This window comes from Mobula hypostoma, chromosome 11, assembly GCF_963921235.1.
Source record: "Mobula hypostoma chromosome 11, sMobHyp1.1, whole genome shotgun sequence".
Taxonomy (NCBI): Eukaryota; Metazoa; Chordata; class Chondrichthyes; order Myliobatiformes; family Myliobatidae; genus Mobula; species Mobula hypostoma.
The window spans coordinates 849,836-873,972 of NC_086107.1; the positions used below are offsets into that span (position 1 = coordinate 849,836).

The 24,137-nt window shown below is 48.4% G+C and overlaps 1 protein-coding gene across 2 annotated transcripts in view; it reads left to right on the top strand.

Moving 5' to 3' along the window:
* cdhr5b (cadherin-related family member 5b) overlaps positions 1–24,137 on the top strand; it is a 124,270-nt gene that overhangs the window by 94,734 nt on the left and 5,399 nt on the right. The window contains exons 13-19 of one of the 2 annotated variants that reach the window (XM_063061545.1): positions 7,708–7,959; positions 10,210–10,461; positions 12,711–12,962; positions 15,212–15,463; positions 17,715–17,966; positions 18,862–19,047; positions 22,318–22,481. In XM_063061545.1, coding sequence (XP_062917615.1) covers positions 7,708–7,959; positions 10,210–10,461; positions 12,711–12,962; positions 15,212–15,463; positions 17,715–17,966; positions 18,862–19,047; positions 22,318–22,481 — 1,610 coding nt within the window. The remainder of the gene's footprint in view (positions 1–7,707; positions 7,960–10,209; positions 10,462–12,710; positions 12,963–15,211; positions 15,464–17,714; positions 17,967–18,861; positions 19,048–22,317; positions 22,482–24,137) is intronic. The other variant, XM_063061546.1, reaches the window with a different exon arrangement.

Below are 24,137 nucleotides of genomic sequence, written 5' to 3' on the forward strand. Positions count from 1 at the left end.
GAGGGCAGATATAGTGAGGATAATGATGGTAGATGAGGAGAGGGAAGAAGAGGAGAGGGTAGAGGAGGAGATCTGAGGAGAGTGCAGATGAGGAGAGGATAGGTGAGGAGAGATGAGGAGTGGGTAGATGAGGTAGATGAGGAGAGGGCAGATGTGGAGAAATGAGGAGAGGGCAGATGAGGAGTGGGTAGATGAGGTGAGGAGAGGGTAGAAGAGGAGAGTTGCAGAGAGATGAGAAATGGGTAGCTGAAGGGAGTGCAGATGAGCAGAGATGATAAGAGTGTTATGACGAGAGGGCAGATGAGGAGAGGACAGATGAGAAGATGGTAGACGAGGAGGGGTAGATGAGGAGAGGTTAGATGAGGAGTGAGTAGATGAGGGGAGGGTAGAAGAGGAGAAGGTAGATGAGGGGAGGGTAGAAGAGGAGAGATGAGGAGAAGGCAGATATGGAGAGGGTAGAGGATCTTGCCAAAGAGGACTTTGGTGAAGTCTTTAACGAGGGCCCTTTTGATGAAATGGGACGAGCTCACTGGGGAAGAGCTGGCATTAACAAGAAGGGCCAAAGACCCTGTTTCAATGACGAGGAGTCTATGAAAACCTCATCAAAATGGGCAGCATCTGCAGACGAACTAATAGAGTCCACATTTCCTCCAGAAGACGGTTCGTCAGAGGTTAATTTCCAGTTGCAGAGAGGGTCGGGTAGGGTAGACTGATGGTTCTGAGGGAGTGTCACACTGTGGGGGGGTGGTACTGAGGGCGGGTCACACTGTGGGAGGGGTGATACTGAGGGAGGGTCACACTGTGTGAGGGTGGTAATGAGGGAGGGTCACATTGTGAGAGGGGCGGTACTGAGGGAGGGTCTCACTGTGAGAGGGGTGGTACTGAGGGAGCGTTGCCTACCTTTTGGAGTAGTCTGACCAGACCAGAATGCGAACCGCTCTCCACAATGCCGTGCAATTCCATGGTTGGGAAAGGGGACATTCTCTTTAGTTAACACAGCTTCCAAAACCAGTCACATCACCACATGGTGTAGGGACCAACCGATGAAGTACTAAGTTCTCCTTGACACGGTCCCTGTGTTACACAGAGTCTCCGTTACAAACCTCTCCACCTACCACCCTGGTATGTAGGTCATCCATTACACAGTTTCGCAGGTTCTCCATTACACAGGCCTACTTACTCACGTCCTGTTATGTAGGCCCTCTGTTACAAGCCTCTTCACCCTCCCATTGCAAACTGCTTTTTATTCTCCAGATTCTGTCTGCTTTAGTTAACTAATCTTTACCTATCACCAGGCACAGTGACAACTACAACCCAAGCACCAACAAAGCCACGAACTGACCCATCATTCTCTAGATTGATTACTGGGGTTCCAATGTCAACAGTACCCCCCCCCCCCAGGTAATGGGCGCATCATTCCTCCCCAGGGTTCAGGAACCTCCCCATGGAGACTGTGCCCTCTCACAAATCTGCCATGTCCTCCCGTCCCATTCTCTGGCTGGCCCGTGCTGTGGAGAGCTTGTTCCCTCATCTGCAGAACCTGCTCAGAAAGTCAGGCCAGTGTAGAACTTACACTACCAGTCTAGGGCAGTAAAAAGTGTAAAGGAACAGAGGCACTGAAGATTACAAGTGCACAGTTCACTAAAGCAATATCACAAAATTATAGTTCACTGAAGCAAATCACATAGAAACAAAGTTCACTAAAGCAAATCACATAGAAACAAAGTTCACCAAAGCAAATCACGTAGAAACAAAGATCACTAAAGCAATATCACAAAAATATAATTCACTAAAGCAATATGACATAGAAACAAAGTGATGAGAAAGGCATTTGGCCCACTGTCCTTCATCAGTCAGGGCATTGAGTGTAGGAGTTAAGATATCATGTTCTAGTCGCACAAATCGTTGTGAAGCCACACATGCAACTGTGTACTATTTGTGTTGGTGAGGCCACACTTGGAACACTGCGCACTATTTGTGTTACGCTAATATGGGAGGAAAGATGTAGTTGACCTGGAAAGATTAACAAGGTTGTTGCCAAGACTGGAGGTCTTGAGCTTTAGCAAGAGACGGTCCAGCCTAGATCTTTATTCCTTGTAATCTAAGAGAACAAGGGGAAACCAAATAGAAATGTTTAAAATTATCAGAGCCAGAGATGGGTAACAATGACAGTCTTCTCCCCAGGGTAGTAGAAGGCCGCTGTTGATCCCAGGGATTCATGGGTTAGTGCCTCTGATGGACTGTGTCCTCTCCAGGGCACAAGCCTGGGTGTGAAGATTTGAAGAACTGGCTGTTGCCCATGCAGTGGGATCCACCTCTCAATGTCACTGGTGTAGTACAAGGGAAGGGCGAGCACTGATACCGCTTGTCACCAGTGTCGTCGCAGAGGTTGCCAGAGTGAAGTTGTAAACAACATCAAACTGCCTTAGGGATCCCAGCTCTAGATTTCTTCCAAACAACAGGAATTCTGCAGATGCTGGAAATTCAAGCAACACACATCAAAGTTGCTGGTGAACGCAGCAGGCCAAGCAGCATCTGTAGGAAGAGGTGCAGTCGACGTTTCAGGCCGAGACCCTTCGTCCTGAAACACCGACTGCACCTAAAACGTCGACTGCACCTCTTCCTACAGATGCTGCTTGGCCTGCTGCGTTCACCAGCAACTTTGATGTGTGTTTCTAGATTTCTTCCTCTGGGTTTACTCCCAAAGCCTCTCCCATGAGTGAAAATGGCTGCAAGGCGGCAGAGGTTTAACATCAGAGTTTTCCTTCTCCTAGGCGGGCTGCTGTCCTAGGCTGATGAGCCCCACCTCCCCCAGGGTAGATAGAGTTAAAAACAACAGGACATTGGTTCAGAGAAAAGTTTTAAAAGAGAACTGAGGGACAATGTTTCACACAGTGGGTCATGAGTGTATGGAATGAGCTGCCAGAGGAAGTGGTTGAGGCAGGTTCAATAGTATCATCAGAGAAGAGGGGAGGAGCTTAGAGGGAAATGGGCTGAATGCCAGAAATTAGGACTAGAGGCATTAAATGGGCTGGTATGACTGGTTGGGCTGAAGGGACATAAACACTATAAATAGAGCCTCTGCTGAACAATGACAATATCCAATGAGTGGAAACCAAGGGGATGGAGAAATATTCATCGAGGTCTTTGAGAGGTAAAATCCTGGAATATTGAAGGTGGGAGGTGAACGACAGTAAGGGCAGGAAGATCCAGGGGTAGACTGGGGTGTGGAGATGCTGTCACAGGGAGCTGTGACTTCTTCCAACATGGACCATCCCATGGTGGAATGAGAGCCTAGTGTGTACCCAAACACACACGAGAACTGTATCCCTGACCTCGGGAATAGAGTGAGGTGGAAGATAAATGCGTGGCTGAGGGATTGGAGCAGGGGGCAGGGATTCAGATTTCTGGATCATTGGGACCTCTTTTGGGGCAGACGGGACCTGTACAAAAAGGACAGGTTGCACTTGAATCCGAGGGGGACCAATATCCTGGTGGGAAGGTTTGCTAAGGCTAGTGGAGAGAGTTTAAACTAGAATTGCTGGGGGGTGGGGGGGGACCAAACTGAAGAGACTGGGGAAGAGGTGGTTCACTCACAAATAGAGAAAGCTTGGAGACAGTGCGAGAGGGAGGATAGGTAGGTGATAGAGAAGGGATACACTCAGACCGATGGTTTGAGATGTGTCTATTTTAATGCAAGAAGCATCATGAACAAAGCAGATGAGCTTAGAGAGTGGATCAATACTTGGAGCTATGATGTTGTGGCCATTACAGAGACTTGGGGCTTTAGGGGCAGGAATGGTTACTTAGAGTGCCAGTCTTTAGATGTTTCAGAAAGGACAGGGAGGGACGCAAAAGAGGTGGGGGTGTGGCACTGCTGATCAGAGATAGTGTCACAGCTGCAGAAAAGGAGGAACTCATGGAGGGATTGTCCACGGAGTCTCCGTGGGTGGAAGTTAGAAATAGGAAGGGGTCAATAACTCTACTGGCTGTTTTTTATAGACCACCCAATAGTAACAGGTACATTGAGGAGCACACAGGGAGACAGATTCTGGAAAGATGTAATAATAACAGGGTTGTTGTGTTGGGAGATTTTATTTTCCCAGATATTGATTGTCATCTCCCTAGAGCAAGGAGTTGAGATGGTGTGGAGTTTGTTAGGTGTATTCAGGAAGGTTTCTTGACACAATGTGTAGATAAGCCTACAAGAGGAGAAGCTGTACCTGATCTGGTATTGGGAAATGAACCTGGTCAGGTGTCAGATCTCTCAGTGGGAGAGCATTTTGGAGATAGTGATCACAATTCTATTTCCTTTACCATAGCATTGGAGAGGGATAGGAACAGACAAGTTAGGAAAGCGTTTAATTGGAGTAAGGGGAAATAAGAAGCTGTCAGGCAGGAATTTGGAAGCAAAAATTGGAAATAGATGTTCTCAGGGAAATGTATGGCAGAAATGTGGTAAATGTTTGGGGATATTTGCGTGGTGTTCTGCATAGATAAGTTCCAATGAGACAGGGAAAGGATGGTAGGATACAGGAACCGTGGTGTACAAAGGCTATTGAAAATCCAGTCAAGAAGAAAAGAAAAGCTTATGAATGGTTCAAAAAATTAGGTAATGATAGAGATCCAGAAGATTATAAGGACTTTAAGAGTGAAATTAGGAGAGCCAGGAGGGTCCATGAGAAGGCCTTGGTGAGCAGGATTAAAGAAAACCCTAAGGCATTCTACAAGTATGTGAAGAGCAAGAGGATAAGACATGAGAGAATAGGACCAATCAAGTGTGACAGTGGAAAAGTGTGTATGGAACCAGAGGAGATAGCAGAGGTACTTAATGAATAATTTGCTTCAGTATTCACTATGGAAAAAGATCTTGGTGATTGTAGGGATGACTTACAGTGGACTGAAAAGCTTGAGCATATAGACATTAAATAAAAGGATGTGCTGGAGCTTTTGGAAAGCATCAAGTTGGATAAGTCTCTGGTACCCCAAACTACTGTGGATTATAGGCAAGGGAGGAGATTGCTGAGCCTCTGGCAATGATCTTTGCATCATCAATGGGGATGGGAGAGGTTCCAGAGGATTGGAGGGTTGCAGATGTTGTTCCCTTATTCAAGAAAGGGAGTAGAGATAGCCCAGGAAATTATCGACCAGTGAGTCTTATTTCAGTGGTTGGTGAGTTGATGGAGAAGATCCTGAGAGGCAGGATTTATGAACATTTGGAGAGGAATAACATGATTAGGAGTAGACAGAATGGCTTTGTTAAAGGCAGGTCGTGCCTTACGAGCCTGATTGAATTTTTTGCGGATGTGATGAAACACGTTGATGAAGGTAGAGCAGTAGATATAGTGTATATGGAATTCAGCAAGGCATTTGATAAGGTACCCCATGCAAGGCTTATTGAGAAAGTAAGGAGGCATGGGATCCCAGGGGACCTTGCTTTGTGGATCAAGTACTGGCTTGCCCACAAAAGGCAAAGAGTGGGTATAGACAGGTCATATTCTGCATGGAGGTCAGTGACCAGTGGTGTGCCTCAGGGATCTGTTCTGGGACTCTTTCTCTTTGTGATTTTTATAAATGACCTGGATGAGGAAGTGGAGGGATGTGTTAGTAAATTTGCTGATAACATAAAGGTTTGGGGTGTTGTGTATAGTGTGGAGGGCTGTCAGAGGTTACAGTGGGACATTGATGGAATGCAAAACTGGGCTGAGAAGTGGCAGATGGAATTCAACCCAGGTAAGTGTGAGATGGTTCATTTTGGTAGGTCAAATATGTTGGTAGAAAATAGTATTAATGGTAAGACTCTTGGCAGTGTGGAGGATCAGAGGGATCTTGGGGTCCGAGTCCATAGGACACTCAAAGCTGCTGCGCAGGTTGTCTCTGTGGTTAAAAGGGCATACTGTGCATTGGCCTTCATCAACCATGGGATTGAGTTTAAGAGCCAAGATGTTACAACTATATAGGACCCTGGTTAGACCCCACTTGGAGTACTGTGCTCAGTTCTGGTCACCTCACTACAGGAAGGATGTGGAAACTATAGAAAGGGTGCAGAGGAGATTTACAAGGATGTTGCCTGGATTGGGGAGCATGCCTTATGAGAATAGACTGAGTGAACTCAGCCTTTTCTCCTTGGAGTGACGGAGGATGAGAGGTGACCTGATAGAGGTGTATAAGATAAGTTTTTTTTAATGCAGAGAGTGGTGAGTGTGTGGAATGGGCTGCCGGTGGCGATGGTGGAGGCGGAAATGATAGGGTCTTTTAAGAGACTCTCTGATGGATACATGGAGCTTGGAAAATAGAGGGCTATAGGTAAGCCTAGGTAGTCCTAAGGTAAGGACATGTTCGGCACAGCTTTGTGGGCCAAAGGGCCTGTATTGTTCTGTAGGTTTTCTATGTTTCTATGCTCCAAGGAGCAAAGGCCGAGTTCACTCAACCTATTCTCATAAGGCATGCTCCCCAATCCAGGCAACATCCTTGTAAATATCCTTTGCACCCTTTCTTTAGGTTGCTGGCGACGTTGGTGGAGACGGCTACGATAGGGTCTTTAAGAGGCTCCTGGACAGGTACATGGAGCTTAGGAAAATAGAGGGGTATGGGTAACCCTAGGTAATTTCTAAAGTAAGTACCTGTTTGGCACAGCTTTGTGGGCCGGAGGGCTTGTATTCTGCTCTAGGTTTTCTATGTTTCTATGACCCATCATTGGATCCTAGAATCACTATCCCCACTGATGGGACGAGTGCAGATGTTTGGGAAATGGAGGAGATGCGAATAAGGACAGTGCCAATGGTAGAGGAAGAGAAACCCTGTTCTTTGAAGAAGGAGGACATCTCTGATGTCCTGGAAAGGAAACCATATCCAGGCAATAGATGTGGCTAAGATGAAAGAACTGAGAAAAAGGAATAGCATTTTTACAGGAGACAAAGTGGGAAGAGGTATATTCAAGATAACCGTCAAAATCAGTAGGTTTATAAAAGATGTGGGTCGACTATTTGTCTCCAGAGATGGAGACAGAGAGCTTGAGGAAGGTGAGAGAGGTGTCAGAAATGGACCAAGTGAATTTAAGGGCAAGGTGGAAGTTAGAGGCAAAGCTGATGAAATTGAAGAGCTCAGCGTAGGTGCATGAAGCAGCGCCACTGCAGTGGTCAGTGTAGTGGAGGAAGAGTTGGGAAACATTACCGGGGAAGGCTTAGAAGATAGACTATTCTAAGTAGCCAAAGAAGAGGCAGGCATAGCTGGGGCCCATGGCCACTCCTCGAGTCTGGAGAAAGTGGGAGGAGCTGAAGTAGAAATAGTTGAGGGTAAAGACTATTTCTGCCAGACTGTAGGTGTGGGAGTGGTACTGGAGGGGAACTGGTTGGTTCTTTTATTGAGAAAGAAGCAGAAAGCTTCAAGACCACCTTGGCAGGGATTGAGAAAGATGCAGAGAGTATTCCTCAGAAGCACTCCTTCCACAATGTGACGAGTGGGAATGGGAGTCCAGGAGTATTCAGAGGAAGGGATGGACCATAAGCAGTAGGAGGTATATGGGACTGAGGAGACACCATCACAAGGAAATGTGACCTGTTCTAACACAGACCATCCCACGGTGGAGCGAGAGCCCAGTCTGTACCCAAACACGCATGGAAACCGTATCCCTGACCCATCACTGGATCCTAGGATCACCCTTCCCGCTGCCTCTCCCTTTATTAAAGTGAGCTCCTTTTAAAACAGCTCCACCCTCCGTGAAGACAACAACAGCTCTGGGAACCGGACCATCGGAACCAGTGACCCACACGGCCAGGACTGTGTCAGCTCACACGTCCAAGAACCCATCCAGGACCCCTGGAACAACAGACGGACAGTCCCCTGGACCCCAACCAACATCAACCAAACCTCCGGTCATTGGGACAACACCAAATCTGGGCACCTCAGGAGCTGGGCCATCTTCGTCCAAACACCCTGACCCCGGACCAGGAGTAACAAGTAAGCTAGTTGGGATTGCACTGTGTTAATTCCCCACCACATGTCCCTAGTAGAGTCCACCACCCCATTCCCTGGCACTTCCTGAGAAACCGGCAGTTCGGCAGCAATGCTCATCCCAACTTTCTCCCACGTCTCCCAGCTGAGTGAACAAGTCCAGCCAAGGTAGATGTCCCACTCTGCAGTACTGCCACTCCAGCAGTGTGACGTTCCCTAAGATTGTCCCTTCCCACAGTGTGACGATTCCTCAAAATCACAAGAAACTCTGCAGATGCTGGAAATCAAGAGCAACACACACAAAATGCTGAAGGGACTCAGCAGGTTATTCAGCATCTATGGACAGGAAGAAGCAGACAATGTTTCTGGCCAAGACCCTTCCCCAGGACTGGAAAGGAAGAGAGGACGATGACAGAATAAAATGGAGGGGGGGAGGGGGAGGAGGACCAGTTAGAAAGTGAAAGGGAAAGCCAGGTGAGTAGGAAAAGTAAAGGTCCGGAGAAGAAAGAATCTGATGGGAGAGGAGAGTGGAGCATAGGAGAAAGGGAAGGAAGAGAGGACGCAGGGGGAGGTGATGGGCAGGGGAGAAGAGATGAGAGGACAGAGTGGGGAATAGAAGAGGGGAAGGGATAGGATTTTTTTTTTACCAGAAGGAGAAAGTGATATTCATGGCATTAGGTCGCAGGAATGCCACTAGGTGGAATAGAAGGTGTTGCTTCTCCACCCAAAGGCTGCCACATCTTGGAACAAGAGGTTCCATTGACTGACATGTCAGATTGGGAATGGGAATCAGAATTAAAATGCTTGGCCATTGGAAAGTTCCACTTTTGGCAGATAGAGCAGAGCTGCTCAATTATGTAATCCTACAATTTATGACCAGTCTCACCAATATAGAGGAGGCTGCATCGGGAGCACCGGATACAGTAGACAACCCTAGCAGATTCTCAGGTGAAGTGTTACCTCACCTGGAAAGACTGTTTGGGGCCCTGAATGGAGGTGAGGGAAGAGGTGACTGGGCAAGTGTAGCACTTTGGCTGCTTGCTGGGATAAGTGGCGGGAGGAAGATTAGTGGGGAGGGACAAGTAGACAAGGGAATCACAAAAGGAGCGATCCTTGCAGAAAGTGGAGAGGGGGGAGAAGGTAACGATATCTTTGGTGGTAGGATCCCTTTGGAGTGGCAGAAGTTACAGAGAATGATGTGTTGAATGCAGAAACTCATGGGGTGGTAAGTGAGGACAAGAGGAACTCTATCCCTGGTAAGATGGGTGGCATGATGGGACGAGTGCAGATGTTTGGGAAATGGAGGAGATGCGAATAAGGACAGTGCCAATGGTAGAGGAAGAGAAACCCTGTTCTTTGAAGAAGGAGGACATCTCTGATGTCCTGGAAAGGAAACCATATCCAGGCAATAGATGTGGCTAAGATGAAAGAACTGAGAAAAAGGAATAGCATTTTTACAGGAGACAAAGTGGGAAGAGGTATATTCAAGATAACCGTCAAAATCAGTAGGTTTATAAAAGATGTGGGTCGACTATTTGTCTCCAGAGATGGAGACAGAGAGCTTGAGGAAGGTGAGAGAGGTGTCAGAAATGGACCAAGTGAATTTAAGGGCAAGGTGGAAGTTAGAGGCAAAGCTGATGAAATTGAAGAGCTCAGCGTAGGTGCATGAAGCAGCGCCACTGCAGTGGTCAGTGTAGTGGAGGAAGAGTTGGGAAACATTACCGGGGAAGGCTTAGAAGATAGACTATTCTAAGTAGCCAAAGAAGAGGCAGGCATAGCTGGGGCCCATGGCCACTCCTCGAGTCTGGAGAAAGTGGGAGGAGCTGAAGTAGAAATAGTTGAGGGTAAAGACTATTTCTGCCAGACTGTAGGTGTGGGAGTGGTACTGGAGGGGAACTGGTTGGTTCTTTTATTGAGAAAGAAGCAGAAAGCTTCAAGACCACCTTGGCAGGGATTGAGAAAGATGCAGAGAGTATTCCTCAGAAGCACTCCTTCCACAATGTGACGAGTGGGAATGGGAGTCCAGGAGTATTCAGAGGAAGGGATGGACCATAAGCAGTAGGAGGTATATGGGACTGAGGAGACACCATCACAAGGAAATGTGACCTGTTCTAACACAGACCATCCCACGGTGGAGCGAGAGCCCAGTCTGTACCCAAACACGCATGGAAACCGTATCCCTGACCCATCACTGGATCCTAGGATCACCCTTCCCGCTGCCTCTCCCTTTATTAAAGTGAGCTCCTTTTAAAACAGCTCCACCCTCCGTGAAGACAACAACAGCTCTGGGAACCGGACCATCGGAACCAGTGACCCACACGGCCAGGACTGTGTCAGCTCACACGTCCAAGAACCCATCCAGGACCCCTGGAACAACAGACGGACAGTCCCCTGGACCCCAACCAACATCAACCAAACCTCCGGTCATTGGGACAACACCAAATCTGGGCACCTCAGGAGCTGGGCCATCTTCGTCCAAACACCCTGACCCCGGACCAGGAGTAACAAGTAAGCTAGTTGGGATTGCACTGTGTTAATTCCCCACCACATGTCCCTAGTAGAGTCCACCACCCCATTCCCTGGCACTTCCTGAGAAACCGGCAGTTCGGCAGCAATGCTCATCCCAACTTTCTCCCACGTCTCCCAGCTGAGTGAACAAGTCCAGCCAAGGTAGATGTCCCACTCTGCAGTACTGCCACTCCAGCAGTGTGACGTTCCCTAAGATTGTCCCTTCCCACAGTGTGACGATTCCTCAAAATCACAAGAAACTCTGCAGATGCTGGAAATCAAGAGCAACACACACAAAATGCTGAAGGGACTCAGCAGGTTATTCAGCATCTATGGACAGGAAGAAGCAGACAATGTTTCTGGCCAAGACCCTTCCCCAGGACTGGAAAGGAAGAGAGGACGATGACAGAATAAAATGGAGGGGGGAGGGGGAGGAGGACCAGTTAGAAAGTGAAAGGGAAAGCCAGGTGAGTAGGAAAAGTAAAGGTCCGGAGAAGAAAGAATCTGATGGGAGAGGAGAGTGGAGCATAGGAGAAAGGGAAGGAAGAGAGGACGCAGGGGGAGGTGATGGGCAGGGGAGAAGAGATGAGAGGACAGAGTGGGGAATAGAAGAGGGGAAGGGATAGGATTTTTTTTTTACCAGAAGGAGAAAGTGATATTCATGGCATTAGGTCGCAGGAATGCCACTAGGTGGAATAGAAGGTGTTGCTTCTCCACCCAAAGGCTGCCACATCTTGGAACAAGAGGTTCCATTGACTGACATGTCAGATTGGGAATGGGAATCAGAATTAAAATGCTTGGCCATTGGAAAGTTCCACTTTTGGCAGATAGAGCAGAGCTGCTCAATTATGTAATCCTACAATTTATGACCAGTCTCACCAATATAGAGGAGGCTGCATCGGGAGCACCGGATACAGTAGACAACCCTAGCAGATTCTCAGGTGAAGTGTTACCTCACCTGGAAAGACTGTTTGGGGCCCTGAATGGAGGTGAGGGAAGAGGTGACTGGGCAAGTGTAGCACTTTGGCTGCTTGCTGGGATAAGTGGCGGGAGGAAGATTAGTGGGGAGGGACAAGTAGACAAGGGAATCACAAAAGGAGCGATCCTTGCAGAAAGTGGAGAGGGGGGAGAAGGTAACGATATCTTTGGTGGTAGGATCCCTTTGGAGTGGCAGAAGTTACAGAGAATGATGTGTTGAATGCAGAAACTCATGGGGTGGTAAGTGAGGACAAGAGGAACTCTATCCCTGGTAAGATGGGTGGCATGATGGGACGAGTGCAGATGTTTGGGAAATGGAGGAGATGCGAATAAGGACAGTGCCAATGGTAGAGGAAGAGAAACCCTGTTCTTTGAAGAAGGAGGACATCTCTGATGTCCTGGAAAGGAAACCATATCCAGGCAATAGATGTGGCTAAGATGAAAGAACTGAGAAAAAGGAATAGCATTTTTACAGGAGACAAAGTGGGAAGAGGTATATTCAAGATAACCGTCAAAATCAGTAGGTTTATAAAAGATGTGGGTCGACTATTTGTCTCCAGAGATGGAGACAGAGAGCTTGAGGAAGGTGAGAGAGGTGTCAGAAATGGACCAAGTGAATTTAAGGGCAAGGTGGAAGTTAGAGGCAAAGCTGATGAAATTGAAGAGCTCAGCGTAGGTGCATGAAGCAGCGCCACTGCAGTGGTCAGTGTAGTGGAGGAAGAGTTGGGAAACATTACCGGGGAAGGCTTAGAAGATAGACTATTCTAAGTAGCCAAAGAAGAGGCAGGCATAGCTGGGGCCCATGGCCACTCCTCGAGTCTGGAGAAAGTGGGAGGAGCTGAAGTAGAAATAGTTGAGGGTAAAGACTATTTCTGCCAGACTGTAGGTGTGGGAGTGGTACTGGAGGGGAACTGGTTGGTTCTTTTATTGAGAAAGAAGCAGAAAGCTTCAAGACCACCTTGGCAGGGATTGAGAAAGATGCAGAGAGTATTCCTCAGAAGCACTCCTTCCACAATGTGACGAGTGGGAATGGGAGTCCAGGAGTATTCAGAGGAAGGGATGGACCATAAGCAGTAGGAGGTATATGGGACTGAGGAGACACCATCACAAGGAAATGTGACCTGTTCTAACACAGACCATCCCACGGTGGAGCGAGAGCCCAGTCTGTACCCAAACACGCATGGAAACCGTATCCCTGACCCATCACTGGATCCTAGGATCACCCTTCCCGCTGCCTCTCCCTTTATTAAAGTGAGCTCCTTTTAAAACAGCTCCACCCTCCGTGAAGACAACAACAGCTCTGGGAACCGGACCATCGGAACCAGTGACCCACACGGCCAGGACTGTGTCAGCTCACACGTCCAAGAACCCATCCAGGACCCCTGGAACAACAGACGGACAGTCCCCTGGACCCCAACCAACATCAACCAAACCTCCGGTCATTGGGACAACACCAAATCTGGGCACCTCAGGAGCTGGGCCATCTTCGTCCAAACACCCTGACCCCGGACCAGGAGTAACAAGTAAGCTAGTTGGGATTGCACTGTGTTAATTCCCCACCACATGTCCCTAGTAGAGTCCACCACCCCATTCCCTGGCACTTCCTGAGAAACCGGCAGTTCGGCAGCAATGCTCATCCCAACTTTCTCCCACGTCTCCCAGCTGAGTGAACAAGTCCAGCCAAGGTAGATGTCCCACTCTGCAGTACTGCCACTCCAGCAGTGTGACGTTCCCTAAGATTGTCCCTTCCCACAGTGTGACGATTCCTCAAAATCACAAGAAACTCTGCAGATGCTGGAAATCAAGAGCAACACACACAAAATGCTGAAGGGACTCAGCAGGTTATTCAGCATCTATGGACAGGAAGAAGCAGACAATGTTTCTGGCCAAGACCCTTCCCCAGGACTGGAAAGGAAGAGAGGACGATGACAGAATAAAATGGAGGGGGGAGGGGGAGGAGGACCAGTTAGAAAGTGAAAGGGAAAGCCAGGTGAGTAGGAAAAGTAAAGGTCCGGAGAAGAAAGAATCTGATGGGAGAGGAGAGTGGAGCATAGGAGAAAGGGAAGGAAGAGAGGACGCAGGGGGAGGTGATGGGCAGGGGAGAAGAGATGAGAGGACAGAGTGGGGAATAGAAGAGGGGAAGGGATAGGATTTTTTTTTTACCAGAAGGAGAAAGTGATATTCATGGCATTAGGTCGCAGGAATGCCACTAGGTGGAATAGAAGGTGTTGCTTCTCCACCCAAAGGCTGCCACATCTTGGAACAAGAGGTTCCATTGACTGACATGTCAGATTGGGAATGGGAATCAGAATTAAAATGCTTGGCCATTGGAAAGTTCCACTTTTGGCAGATAGAGCAGAGCTGCTCAATTATGTAATCCTACAATTTATGACCAGTCTCACCAATATAGAGGAGGCTGCATCGGGAGCACCGGATACAGTAGACAACCCTAGCAGATTCTCAGGTGAAGTGTTACCTCACCTGGAAAGACTGTTTGGGGCCCTGAATGGAGGTGAGGGAAGAGGTGACTGGGCAAGTGTAGCACTTTGGCTGCTTGCTGGGATAAGTGGCGGGAGGAAGATTAGTGGGGAGGGACAAGTAGACAAGGGAATCACAAAAGGAGCGATCCTTGCAGAAAGTGGAGAGGGGGGAGAAGGTAACGATATCTTTGGTGGTAGGATCCCTTTGGAGTGGCAGAAGTTACAGAGAATGATGTGTTGAATGCAGAAACTCATGGGGTGGTAAGTGAGGACAAGAGGAACTCTATCCCTGGTAAGATGGGTGGCATGATGGGACGAGTGCAGATGTTTGGGAAATGGAGGAGATGCGAATAAGGACAGTGCCAATGGTAGAGGAAGAGAAACCCTGTTCTTTGAAGAAGGAGGACATCTCTGATGTCCTGGAAAGGAAACCATATCCAGGCAATAGATGTGGCTAAGATGAAAGAACTGAGAAAAAGGAATAGCATTTTTACAGGAGACAAAGTGGGAAGAGGTATATTCAAGATAACCGTCAAAATCAGTAGGTTTATAAAAGATGTGGGTCGACTATTTGTCTCCAGAGATGGAGACAGAGAGCTTGAGGAAGGTGAGAGAGGTGTCAGAAATGGACCAAGTGAATTTAAGGGCAAGGTGGAAGTTAGAGGCAAAGCTGATGAAATTGAAGAGCTCAGCGTAGGTGCATGAAGCAGCGCCACTGCAGTGGTCAGTGTAGTGGAGGAAGAGTTGGGAAACATTACCGGGGAAGGCTTAGAAGATAGACTATTCTAAGTAGCCAAAGAAGAGGCAGGCATAGCTGGGGCCCATGGCCACTCCTCGAGTCTGGAGAAAGTGGGAGGAGCTGAAGTAGAAATAGTTGAGGGTAAAGACTATTTCTGCCAGACTGTAGGTGTGGGAGTGGTACTGGAGGGGAACTGGTTGGTTCTTTTATTGAGAAAGAAGCAGAAAGCTTCAAGACCACCTTGGCAGGGATTGAGAAAGATGCAGAGAGTATTCCTCAGAAGCACTCCTTCCACAATGTGACGAGTGGGAATGGGAGTCCAGGAGTATTCAGAGGAAGGGATGGACCATAAGCAGTAGGAGGTATATGGGACTGAGGAGACACCATCACAAGGAAATGTGACCTGTTCTAACACAGACCATCCCACGGTGGAGCGAGAGCCCAGTCTGTACCCAAACACGCATGGAAACCGTATCCCTGACCCATCACTGGATCCTAGGATCACCCTTCCCGCTGCCTCTCCCTTTATTAAAGTGAGCTCCTTTTAAAACAGCTCCACCCTCCGTGAAGACAACAACAGCTCTGGGAACCGGACCATCGGAACCAGTGACCCACACGGCCAGGACTGTGTCAGCTCACACGTCCAAGAACCCATCCAGGACCCCTGGAACAACAGACGGACAGTCCCCTGGACCCCAACCAACATCAACCAAACCTCCGGTCATTGGGACAACACCAAATCTGGGCACCTCAGGAGCTGGGCCATCTTCGTCCAAACACCCTGACCCCGGACCAGGAGTAACAAGTAAGCTAGTTGGGATTGCACTGTGTTAATTCCCCACCACATGTCCCTAGTAGAGTCCACCACCCCATTCCCTGGCACTTCCTGAGAAACCGGCAGTTCGGCAGCAATGCTCATCCCAACTTTCTCCCACGTCTCCCAGCTGAGTGAACAAGTCCAGCCAAGGTAGATGTCCCACTCTGCAGTACTGCCACTCCAGCAGTGTGACGTTCCCTAAGATTGTCCCTTCCCACAGTGTGACGATTCCTCAAAATCACAAGAAACTCTGCAGATGCTGGAAATCAAGAGCAACACACACAAAATGCTGAAGGGACTCAGCAGGGTTATTCAGCATCTATGGACAGGAAGAAGCAGACAATGTTTCTGGCCAAGACCCTTCCCCAGGACTGGAAAGGAAGAGAGGACGATGACAGAATAAAATGGAGGGGGGGAGGGGGAGGAGGACCAGTTAGAAAGTGAAAGGGAAAGCCAGGTGAGTAGGAAAAGTAAAGGTCCGGAGAAGAAAGAATCTGATGGGAGAGGAGAGTGGAGCATAGGAGAAAGGGAAGGAAGAGAGGACGCAGGGGGAGGTGATGGGCAGGGGAGAAGAGATGAGAGGACAGAGTGGGGAATAGAAGAGGGGAAGGGATAGGATTTTTTTTTTACCAGAAGGAGAAAGTGATATTCATGGCATTAGGTCGCAGGAATGCCACTAGGTGGAATAGAAGGTGTTGCTTCTCCACCCAAAGGCTGCCACATCTTGGAACAAGAGGTTCCATTGACTGACATGTCAGATTGGGAATGGGAATCAGAATTAAAATGCTTGGCCATTGGAAAGTTCCACTTTTGGCAGATAGAGCAGAGCTGCTCAATTATGTAATCCTACAATTTATGACCAGTCTCACCAATATAGAGGAGGCTGCATCGGGAGCACCGGATACAGTAGACAACCCTAGCAGATTCTCAGGTGAAGTGTTACCTCACCTGGAAAGACTGTTTGGGGCCCTGAATGGAGGTGAGGGAAGAGGTGACTGGGCAAGTGTAGCACTTTGGCTGCTTGCTGGGATAAGTGGCGGGAGGAAGATTAGTGGGGAGGGACAAGTAGACAAGGGAATCACAAAAGGAGCGATCCTTGCAGAAAGTGGAGAGGGGGGAGAAGGTAACGATATCTTTGGTGGTAGGATCCCTTTGGAGTGGCAGAAGTTACAGAGAATGATGTGTTGAATGCAGAAACTCATGGGGTGGTAAGTGAGGACAAGAGGAACTCTATCCCTGGTAAGATGGGTGGCATGATGGGACGAGTGCAGATGTTTGGGAAATGGAGGAGATGCGAATAAGGACAGTGCCAATGGTAGAGGAAGAGAAACCCTGTTCTTTGAAGAAGGAGGACATCTCTGATGTCCTGGAAAGGAAACCATATCCAGGCAATAGATGTGGCTAAGATGAAAGAACTGAGAAAAAGGAATAGCATTTTTACAGGAGACAAAGTGGGAAGAGGTATATTCAAGATAACCGTCAAAATCAGTAGGTTTATAAAAGATGTGGGTCGACTATTTGTCTCCAGAGATGGAGACAGAGAGCTTGAGGAAGGTGAGAGAGGTGTCAGAAATGGACCAAGTGAATTTAAGGGCAAGGTGGAAGTTAGAGGCAAAGCTGATGAAATTGAAGAGCTCAGCGTAGGTGCATGAAGCAGCGCCACTGCAGTGGTCAGTGTAGTGGAGGAAGAGTTGGGAAACATTACCGGGGAAGGCTTAGAAGATAGACTATTCTAAGTAGCCAAAGAAGAGGCAGGCATAGCTGGGGCCCATGGCCACTCCTCGAGTCTGGAGAAAGTGGGAGGAGCTGAAGTAGAAATAGTTGAGGGTAAAGACTATTTCTGCCAGACTGTAGGTGTGGGAGTGGTACTGGAGGGGAACTGGTTGGTTCTTTTATTGAGAAAGAAGCAGAAAGCTTCAAGACCACCTTGGCAGGGATTGAGAAAGATGCAGAGAGTATTCCTCAGAAGCACTCCTTCCACAATGTGACGAGTGGGAATGGGAGTCCAGGAGTATTCAGAGGAAGGGATGGACCATAAGCAGTAGGAGGTATATGGGACTGAGGAGACACCATCACAAGGAAATGTGACCTGTTCTAACACAGACCATCCCACGGTGGAGCGAGAGCCCAGTCTGTACCCAAACGCGCATGGAAACCGTATCCCTGACCCATCACTGGATCCTAGGATCACCCTTCCCGCTGCCTCTCCCTTTATTAAAGTGAGCTCCTTTTAAAACAGCTCCACCCTCCGTGAAGACAACAACAGCTCTGGGAACCGGACCATCGGAACCAGTGACCCACACGGCCAGGACTGTGTCAGCTCACACGTCCAAGAACCCATCCAGGACCCCTGGAACAACAGACGGACAGTCCCCTGGACCCCAACCGACATCAACCAAACCTCCGGTCATTGGGACAACACCAAATCTGGGCACCTCAGGAGCTGGGCCATCTTCGTCCAAACACCCTGACCCCGGACCAGGAGTAACAAGTAAGCTAGTTGGGATCACACTGTGTTAATCCCCCACCACTTGTCCCTAGTAGAGTCCACCACCCCTTTCCCTGGCACTTCCTGAGAAACCGGCAGTTCGGCAGCAATGCTCATCCCAACTTTCTCCCACGTCTCCCAGCTGTGTGAACAAGTCCAGCCAAGGTAGATGTCCCACTCTGCAGTACTGCCACTCCACAGTGTGACATTCCCTAAGATTCTCCCCTCCCTCAGTACCACCCCTCCCACAGTGTAACCCTTCCCCAGTACCACCCCTCCCACAGTATGACCCTCCCACAGTACCACCCCTCCCAGTGTGACGTTCCCTCAGTACCACCCCCACAGTGTGATCTTCCCTCAGTACCGCCCCTCCCAGTGTGACCCTCCCTCACCCACAGTTACCCTCCCTCAGTACCACCCCTCCCACAGCGTGACCCTCCCTCAGTACCACCCCCCCACAGTGTGACCCTCCCTCAGTACCACCCCTCCCACAGCGTGACCCTCCCTCAGTACCACCCCCACAGTGTGACCTTCCCTCAGTACCGCCCCTCCCACAGTGTGACCTTCCCTCATCCACAGTGACACTCCCTCAGTACCACCCCTCCCACAGTGTGACCCTCCCTCAGTACCATCGCCCCCCCCCGCAGTGTGACGCTTCATCAAAAGGAGCCGGCGGGTCCATGCATATGCGGGGAGGGATGAACCACACAGACTAGCTGGTAGATGGCAGTGTGGAGATGCCGTGACAGGGAGCTGTGACCTGTTCCACCACGGACCATCCCACCATAGTGCAAGAGCTGAACACACACGGGAACTGTATCCCTGACCCATCACTAGATTCTAGGATCACCGTCCCCACTGCCTCTCCCTTTATTAAAGTGAGCTCCTTTTAAACTAGCTCCACCGTCCATGAAAACAACAACAGCTCTGGGAACCGAACCATCGGAACCAGTGACTCACACGGCCAGGACTGTGTCAGCTCACACGTCCAAGGACCCACCCAGGAGCCCTGGAACAGACGGACAGTCCCCTGGACCCCAACCTACATCAACCAAACACCCTGACTCCGGACCAGGAGTAACAAGTAAGCTAGTTGGGATCACACTGTGCCAACTCATCACTCCGTGCCCCATGTACATCCTTGCTTTTATATTCTATTCCCTTGAAATGAATGCTAACATCGCACTTGCCTTCCTTTTAACCTTGAGGGAATCCTGCACAAGGACTCCCAAATTCCTCTGGACCTCACATTTTTGTGTTTTCTCTCCATTTAGAAAATTGTTAACCTTTCACTTCTTCTACCAAAGTGCATGGCCATACACTTCCCCACACTGTATTCCATCTGCCACTTCTTTGCCCATTCTCCTCATCAGTCTGTCTTTCGGTAGCCTTTCTACTTCCTCAAAACCGCCTGCACCTATCCTCATATCATCTGCAAACTTTGCAAGAAAGCGAATAATTCCAACATCCAATCATTGACATATTATGTAAAAAGAAACGGTCCCAACACAGACCCCTTTATTCCCACACTTTGCCTCATGCTAATCAGCCACTGCCTTATCCAAACAAGAATCTTTCCTGTAATACCATGAGCTCATAGTCAGTTAAGCAGCCTCATGTGCGGAACCTTGTCAAAGGCCTTCTGAAAGTCCAAGTACACAACATCAACCGATTCTCCTTTGTCTATCCTGCTTGTTACTTCTTCATAGAATTCCAACAGATTCGTCAGGCAAGTTTTTCTCTTGAGGAAACCATGTTGACTATAGTCTATTATATCATATGCCTCCAAGTACCTGGAGACCTCGTGCTTAATAATCAACTCCAACATCTTCCCAACCACTGAGGTCTATCTATCTAACCTATATTTCCTTTCTTCTGCCTCTCTCCCTTCTTGAAGAGTGGAGTGACATTTGCAATCTTCCAGTCTTCCAGACTCATTCCAGAATCTAGTGCTTCTTGAAAGATCGTTTCTAGTCCTCATTATCTCTTCAGCCACCTCTTTCAGAACTCTGGGCTGTACACCATCTGGTCCAGGTGACTTACCTACCTTCAGACCTTTCAGTTGCTCAAGAACCTTCTCTCTAGTTATGATATCTTCACACACTTCATGCCCCCTGGTACCTGGAACTTCTACAGTCTTCCACAGTGAAGACTGATGCAAAACACTTATTCAGTTCCTCTGCTATTTTGTTGTCCTCCACATTGTTATCTCTCCTGCATCGTTTTCCAGCAGCCAAAATCCACTGTCGCCTCTCCTTTACACTCTATGTATCGGAAGATAGGGTAAATGCAAGCAGGCTTTTTCCACTGAGGATGAGTGGGACTACAACCAGAGGTCATAGGGTAAGGGTAAAAGATGAAAAATTTAAGGGGAACAAGAGGAGAAACTTCTTTACTCAGAGGGTCATGAGAGCATGGAATGAGTTGACAAGTAGTGCCTGGAAGCTTGATTCCAATGTTTCAGAGAAGATTGGATAAGTAGATGGATGTTAGGGGTATGGAGGGCTATGGTCCTCGTGCAGGTTGATGGGAGTAAGTAGTTTTAATGGTTCATCATGGACAAGATGGGCCAAAGGACCTGTTTCTCTGCTGTACTTTTCTATCATTCTATGACTCTAAGACTTTATTTCCTGCAGCATAGGAGAATGAGGGGAGATCTTATAGAGATATACAAAATTATGAAGTGTATAGATAGGGCGAATGTAAGCCAGCTTCCTCCCCTCAGGTTGGCTGAGACTACCAGAGGTCACAGGTTAAGGGTGAAGGGTGAAATGTTAGGGGGAATTTCTGCACTAAGAGGGTCGTGAGAGTGTGGAACGGGCTGCCAACACAAGTGACAGATACAGGTTCAGTTGCAATAACCTTAGTACTGCTCTCTGCCACAGTGTACCCCTCCCACCCAGCAGCCATGGTTCAGCCGTAAACCCAGCAGCCAATTTCTGTCTGAGGAAAACCCATGGGTCCTAGCAACTCACCTGCCCTTCCTTCCATAGCCCACCGGGAACCCCCCTGCGCCCATGTCTGGTACCTAACTCTGCCCTGAGGGGTGGCATGGGGCTGGGGGCCACATGGCCCTCTGGATTAGGGGCAGAGGAAACAGCAAAGCTGCCCAGTGTGCAGTGGCTGGGAAACGTATGGAGAGCAGCAACAGCTCACACTGCACCCGTCAATGAAATGGTCAATGTATGATGGCTCTGGGCCAGTAGTCTCTGGAGCTTAGAAAACTGAGGGGAGATCACATTGAAACCTATTGAATACTGAAAGGCCAAGAGAGAGAGGATGTATCCAATAGTGGTGGAGTCTAGGACCAGAGAGCACAGCCTCAGAAGAGAGGGACGTCCCTTTAAAACAGATTAGGAGGAATTTCTTTAGCCAGAGAGTGGGGAATCTATGAAATTCATTGCCACACAAGTGGATGTGGAGGCCAAGTCATTGAGTATATTTAAAGCAGAGGTTGATAGTTTCTTAATTAGTCAGGGCATCAAAGGTTACAAGGAGAAGGCAGAACAGAGAACAGTAGAACAGAGGGATCTAGGAATAATGATGCATAGTTCCCTGAAGGTGGAATCTCATGTGGATAGGGTGGTGAAGAAAGCTTTTGGTATGCTGGCCTTTATTAATCAGAGCATTGAGTATAGGAGTTGGGATGTAATGTTGAAATTGTATAAGGCATTGGTAAAGCTAGATGTGGAGTATTGTGTATAATTCTGGTCACTGAATTATAGGAAAGATGTCAATAAAATTGAGAGAGTACAGAGGAGATTTACTTGAATGTTGCCTGGGTTTCATCTCCTAAGTTACAGAGAAAGGTTGAACAAGTTGCGTCTTTATTCTTTGGAGCGTAGAAGGTTGACGGGTGACTTGATAGAGGTATTTAAAATTATGAGGGGGATAGGTAGAGTTGACGTGGATAGGCTTTTTCCATTGAGAGTGGGGGAGATTCAAACAAGAGGACATGTGTTGAGTTAAAGGGCAAAAGCTTAGGAGTAACATGAGGGGGAACTTCTTTACTCAGAGAGTGGTAGCTGTGTGGAATGAGCTTCCAGCAGAAGTGGTTGAGGTAGGTTTGATGCAGTCGTTTAAAGTTAAATTGGATAGATATGTGGACAGGAAAGGAATGGAGGGTTATGGGCTGAGTGCAGGTCGGTGGGACTAGTTGAGAGTAAGCGTTCGGCTTGGACTAGAAGGGCCGAGATGGCCTGTTTCTGTGTTGTAATTGTTATATGGTTATATATAAGGCAGGAGAATGGGGTTGAGTTGGATTATAATTTAACCATGATGAAATTGCAGAGCAGACTTGCCTAATGGCCTAATTCTGCTGCCATGTCTAATGGTTTTATGTTGTGTCCTGCAGACAACCAGGCGCACCAGCGGTTGCTGTATGACGCCAAACACATGGTGGCAGTCGGCGTCCCTCTCTCCCTCCTTCTACTGATCTGTATCATTATGATCGGAATTCTCCTCCAGGACGGCGGATGGGCAAAGCTCAAGCGGAGGACTGCAGCACAGTTAAAGTGTGTAAGTTATCAATCCTGTACCTGCCTGAGGGGGAACGGGGTGATCTTGGAACCATTAGCGAAAGGGAAACCGGGGGAGGTAGGAGCCGGGTCTGGTTAATCAGTGGGGACTTTTTGAGCCCTTAGCTGGAGGAGTGGAGATCAGGAGACAAGTTCCCATTAACTACTAAATGCTCCCAATGGTGCACATCTCAAAGAGCCTCTGACAGCCAAGTCCAGCTCCTGGCCTTCAGTGTGGCTTAGCTACTGAGCCCAGTGGAACCATTTCTACTGACAGGAGAAAGGGCAAAGACGGATTACCAGCACCTTAAAACCGTTTGCTTCGGGCAGATGGGGCTTGTCAGCTGTGGTTGGCAACTCATCTGGTAGAAGGAAAACTCCGATCTCAAACCCCCACTGCATTGTGGCTGTAGCCACTCCTGGAGAAGGCTTCGGGAGTGAACCCCGAAGGCCCTAAGCCAGTCCTATATCGAGTTTAATGCTGACTGGTAACTGACTCAAGGTTCAAGGTGCATTTATTATCAAAGTATATACAGCTCTGAGACTTGTCTTTGTCAACACCCACTGTATCGGTCTCTGTCTTTCTTTTGCATTCATCAGCTGCGTGGAGATGGGGAAGAGGAGCTGCTGTATGCACAATAGCTTATTTTCCATATTGTACTCCCCTGGCTTGCGTACTGGCCTAGACAGCTAGTTTGCAACATCCATGATCGCCCCCGACCAAATGAGGACCTCTCTACAATCTTGGGCTAGGTGTAGTGGAGAGAACAAGGATGTGGTCAGGGGCAGGGAACTGGAGGTAAACCAGCAACAGGTTGGCCAAACCTTAGTGCATGGTTGGCAGCTCTGGAAGGTCCCAGAATGGATAATATGGGTCCCAACCCCACACCTTCAGCACAGTTGAACACTTCCATTTTAGTGATATCGCCATAGAGCACAGAAATAGGCCCTTTCACCCAACTGGTCAATGCTGACCATGGTGCCTTCCTGACCTTGCCCCATTTGCTTCATATTCCACTAATGCAGGGGTTTCTAATGCCATTGTCCCCAACCATTAAAACAAACATAGAAAACCTACGGCACAGTACAGGCCCTTCGGCCCACAATGCTGTGCCAAACATGTACTTACTTTAGAAATTACCTATGGTCGCCCACAGCCCTCTATTTTCGAAGCTCCATGTACCTATCCAGGAGTCTGTAAAAAGACTCTATCTTATCCACCTCCACCACTGTCGCCGGCAGCGCATTCCACATACTCACCACACTCTGCATAAAAAACTTACTCCTGACGTCTCCTCTGAATCTATTTCCAAGCACCTTAAAACTGTGCCCTCTCGTGCTAGCCATTTCAGCCCTGGGAAAAAGCTTCTGACTATCCACACGATCCATGCCTCTCATTATCTTATACACCTCTGTCAGGTCACCTCTCTTCCTCTGTCACTCCAGGGAGAAAAGGCCAAGTTCACTCAATCTATTCTCATAAGGCATGCTCCCCAATCCACGCAACATCCTTGTAATTCTCTCTGTACCCTTTCTATGGTTTCCATGTCCTTCCTGTAGTGAGGCAACTAGAACTGAGCACAGTACTCCAGGTGGGGTCTGACCAGGGTCCTATATAGCTGCAAAATTACCTCTTGACTCTTAAACTCAATTCCAT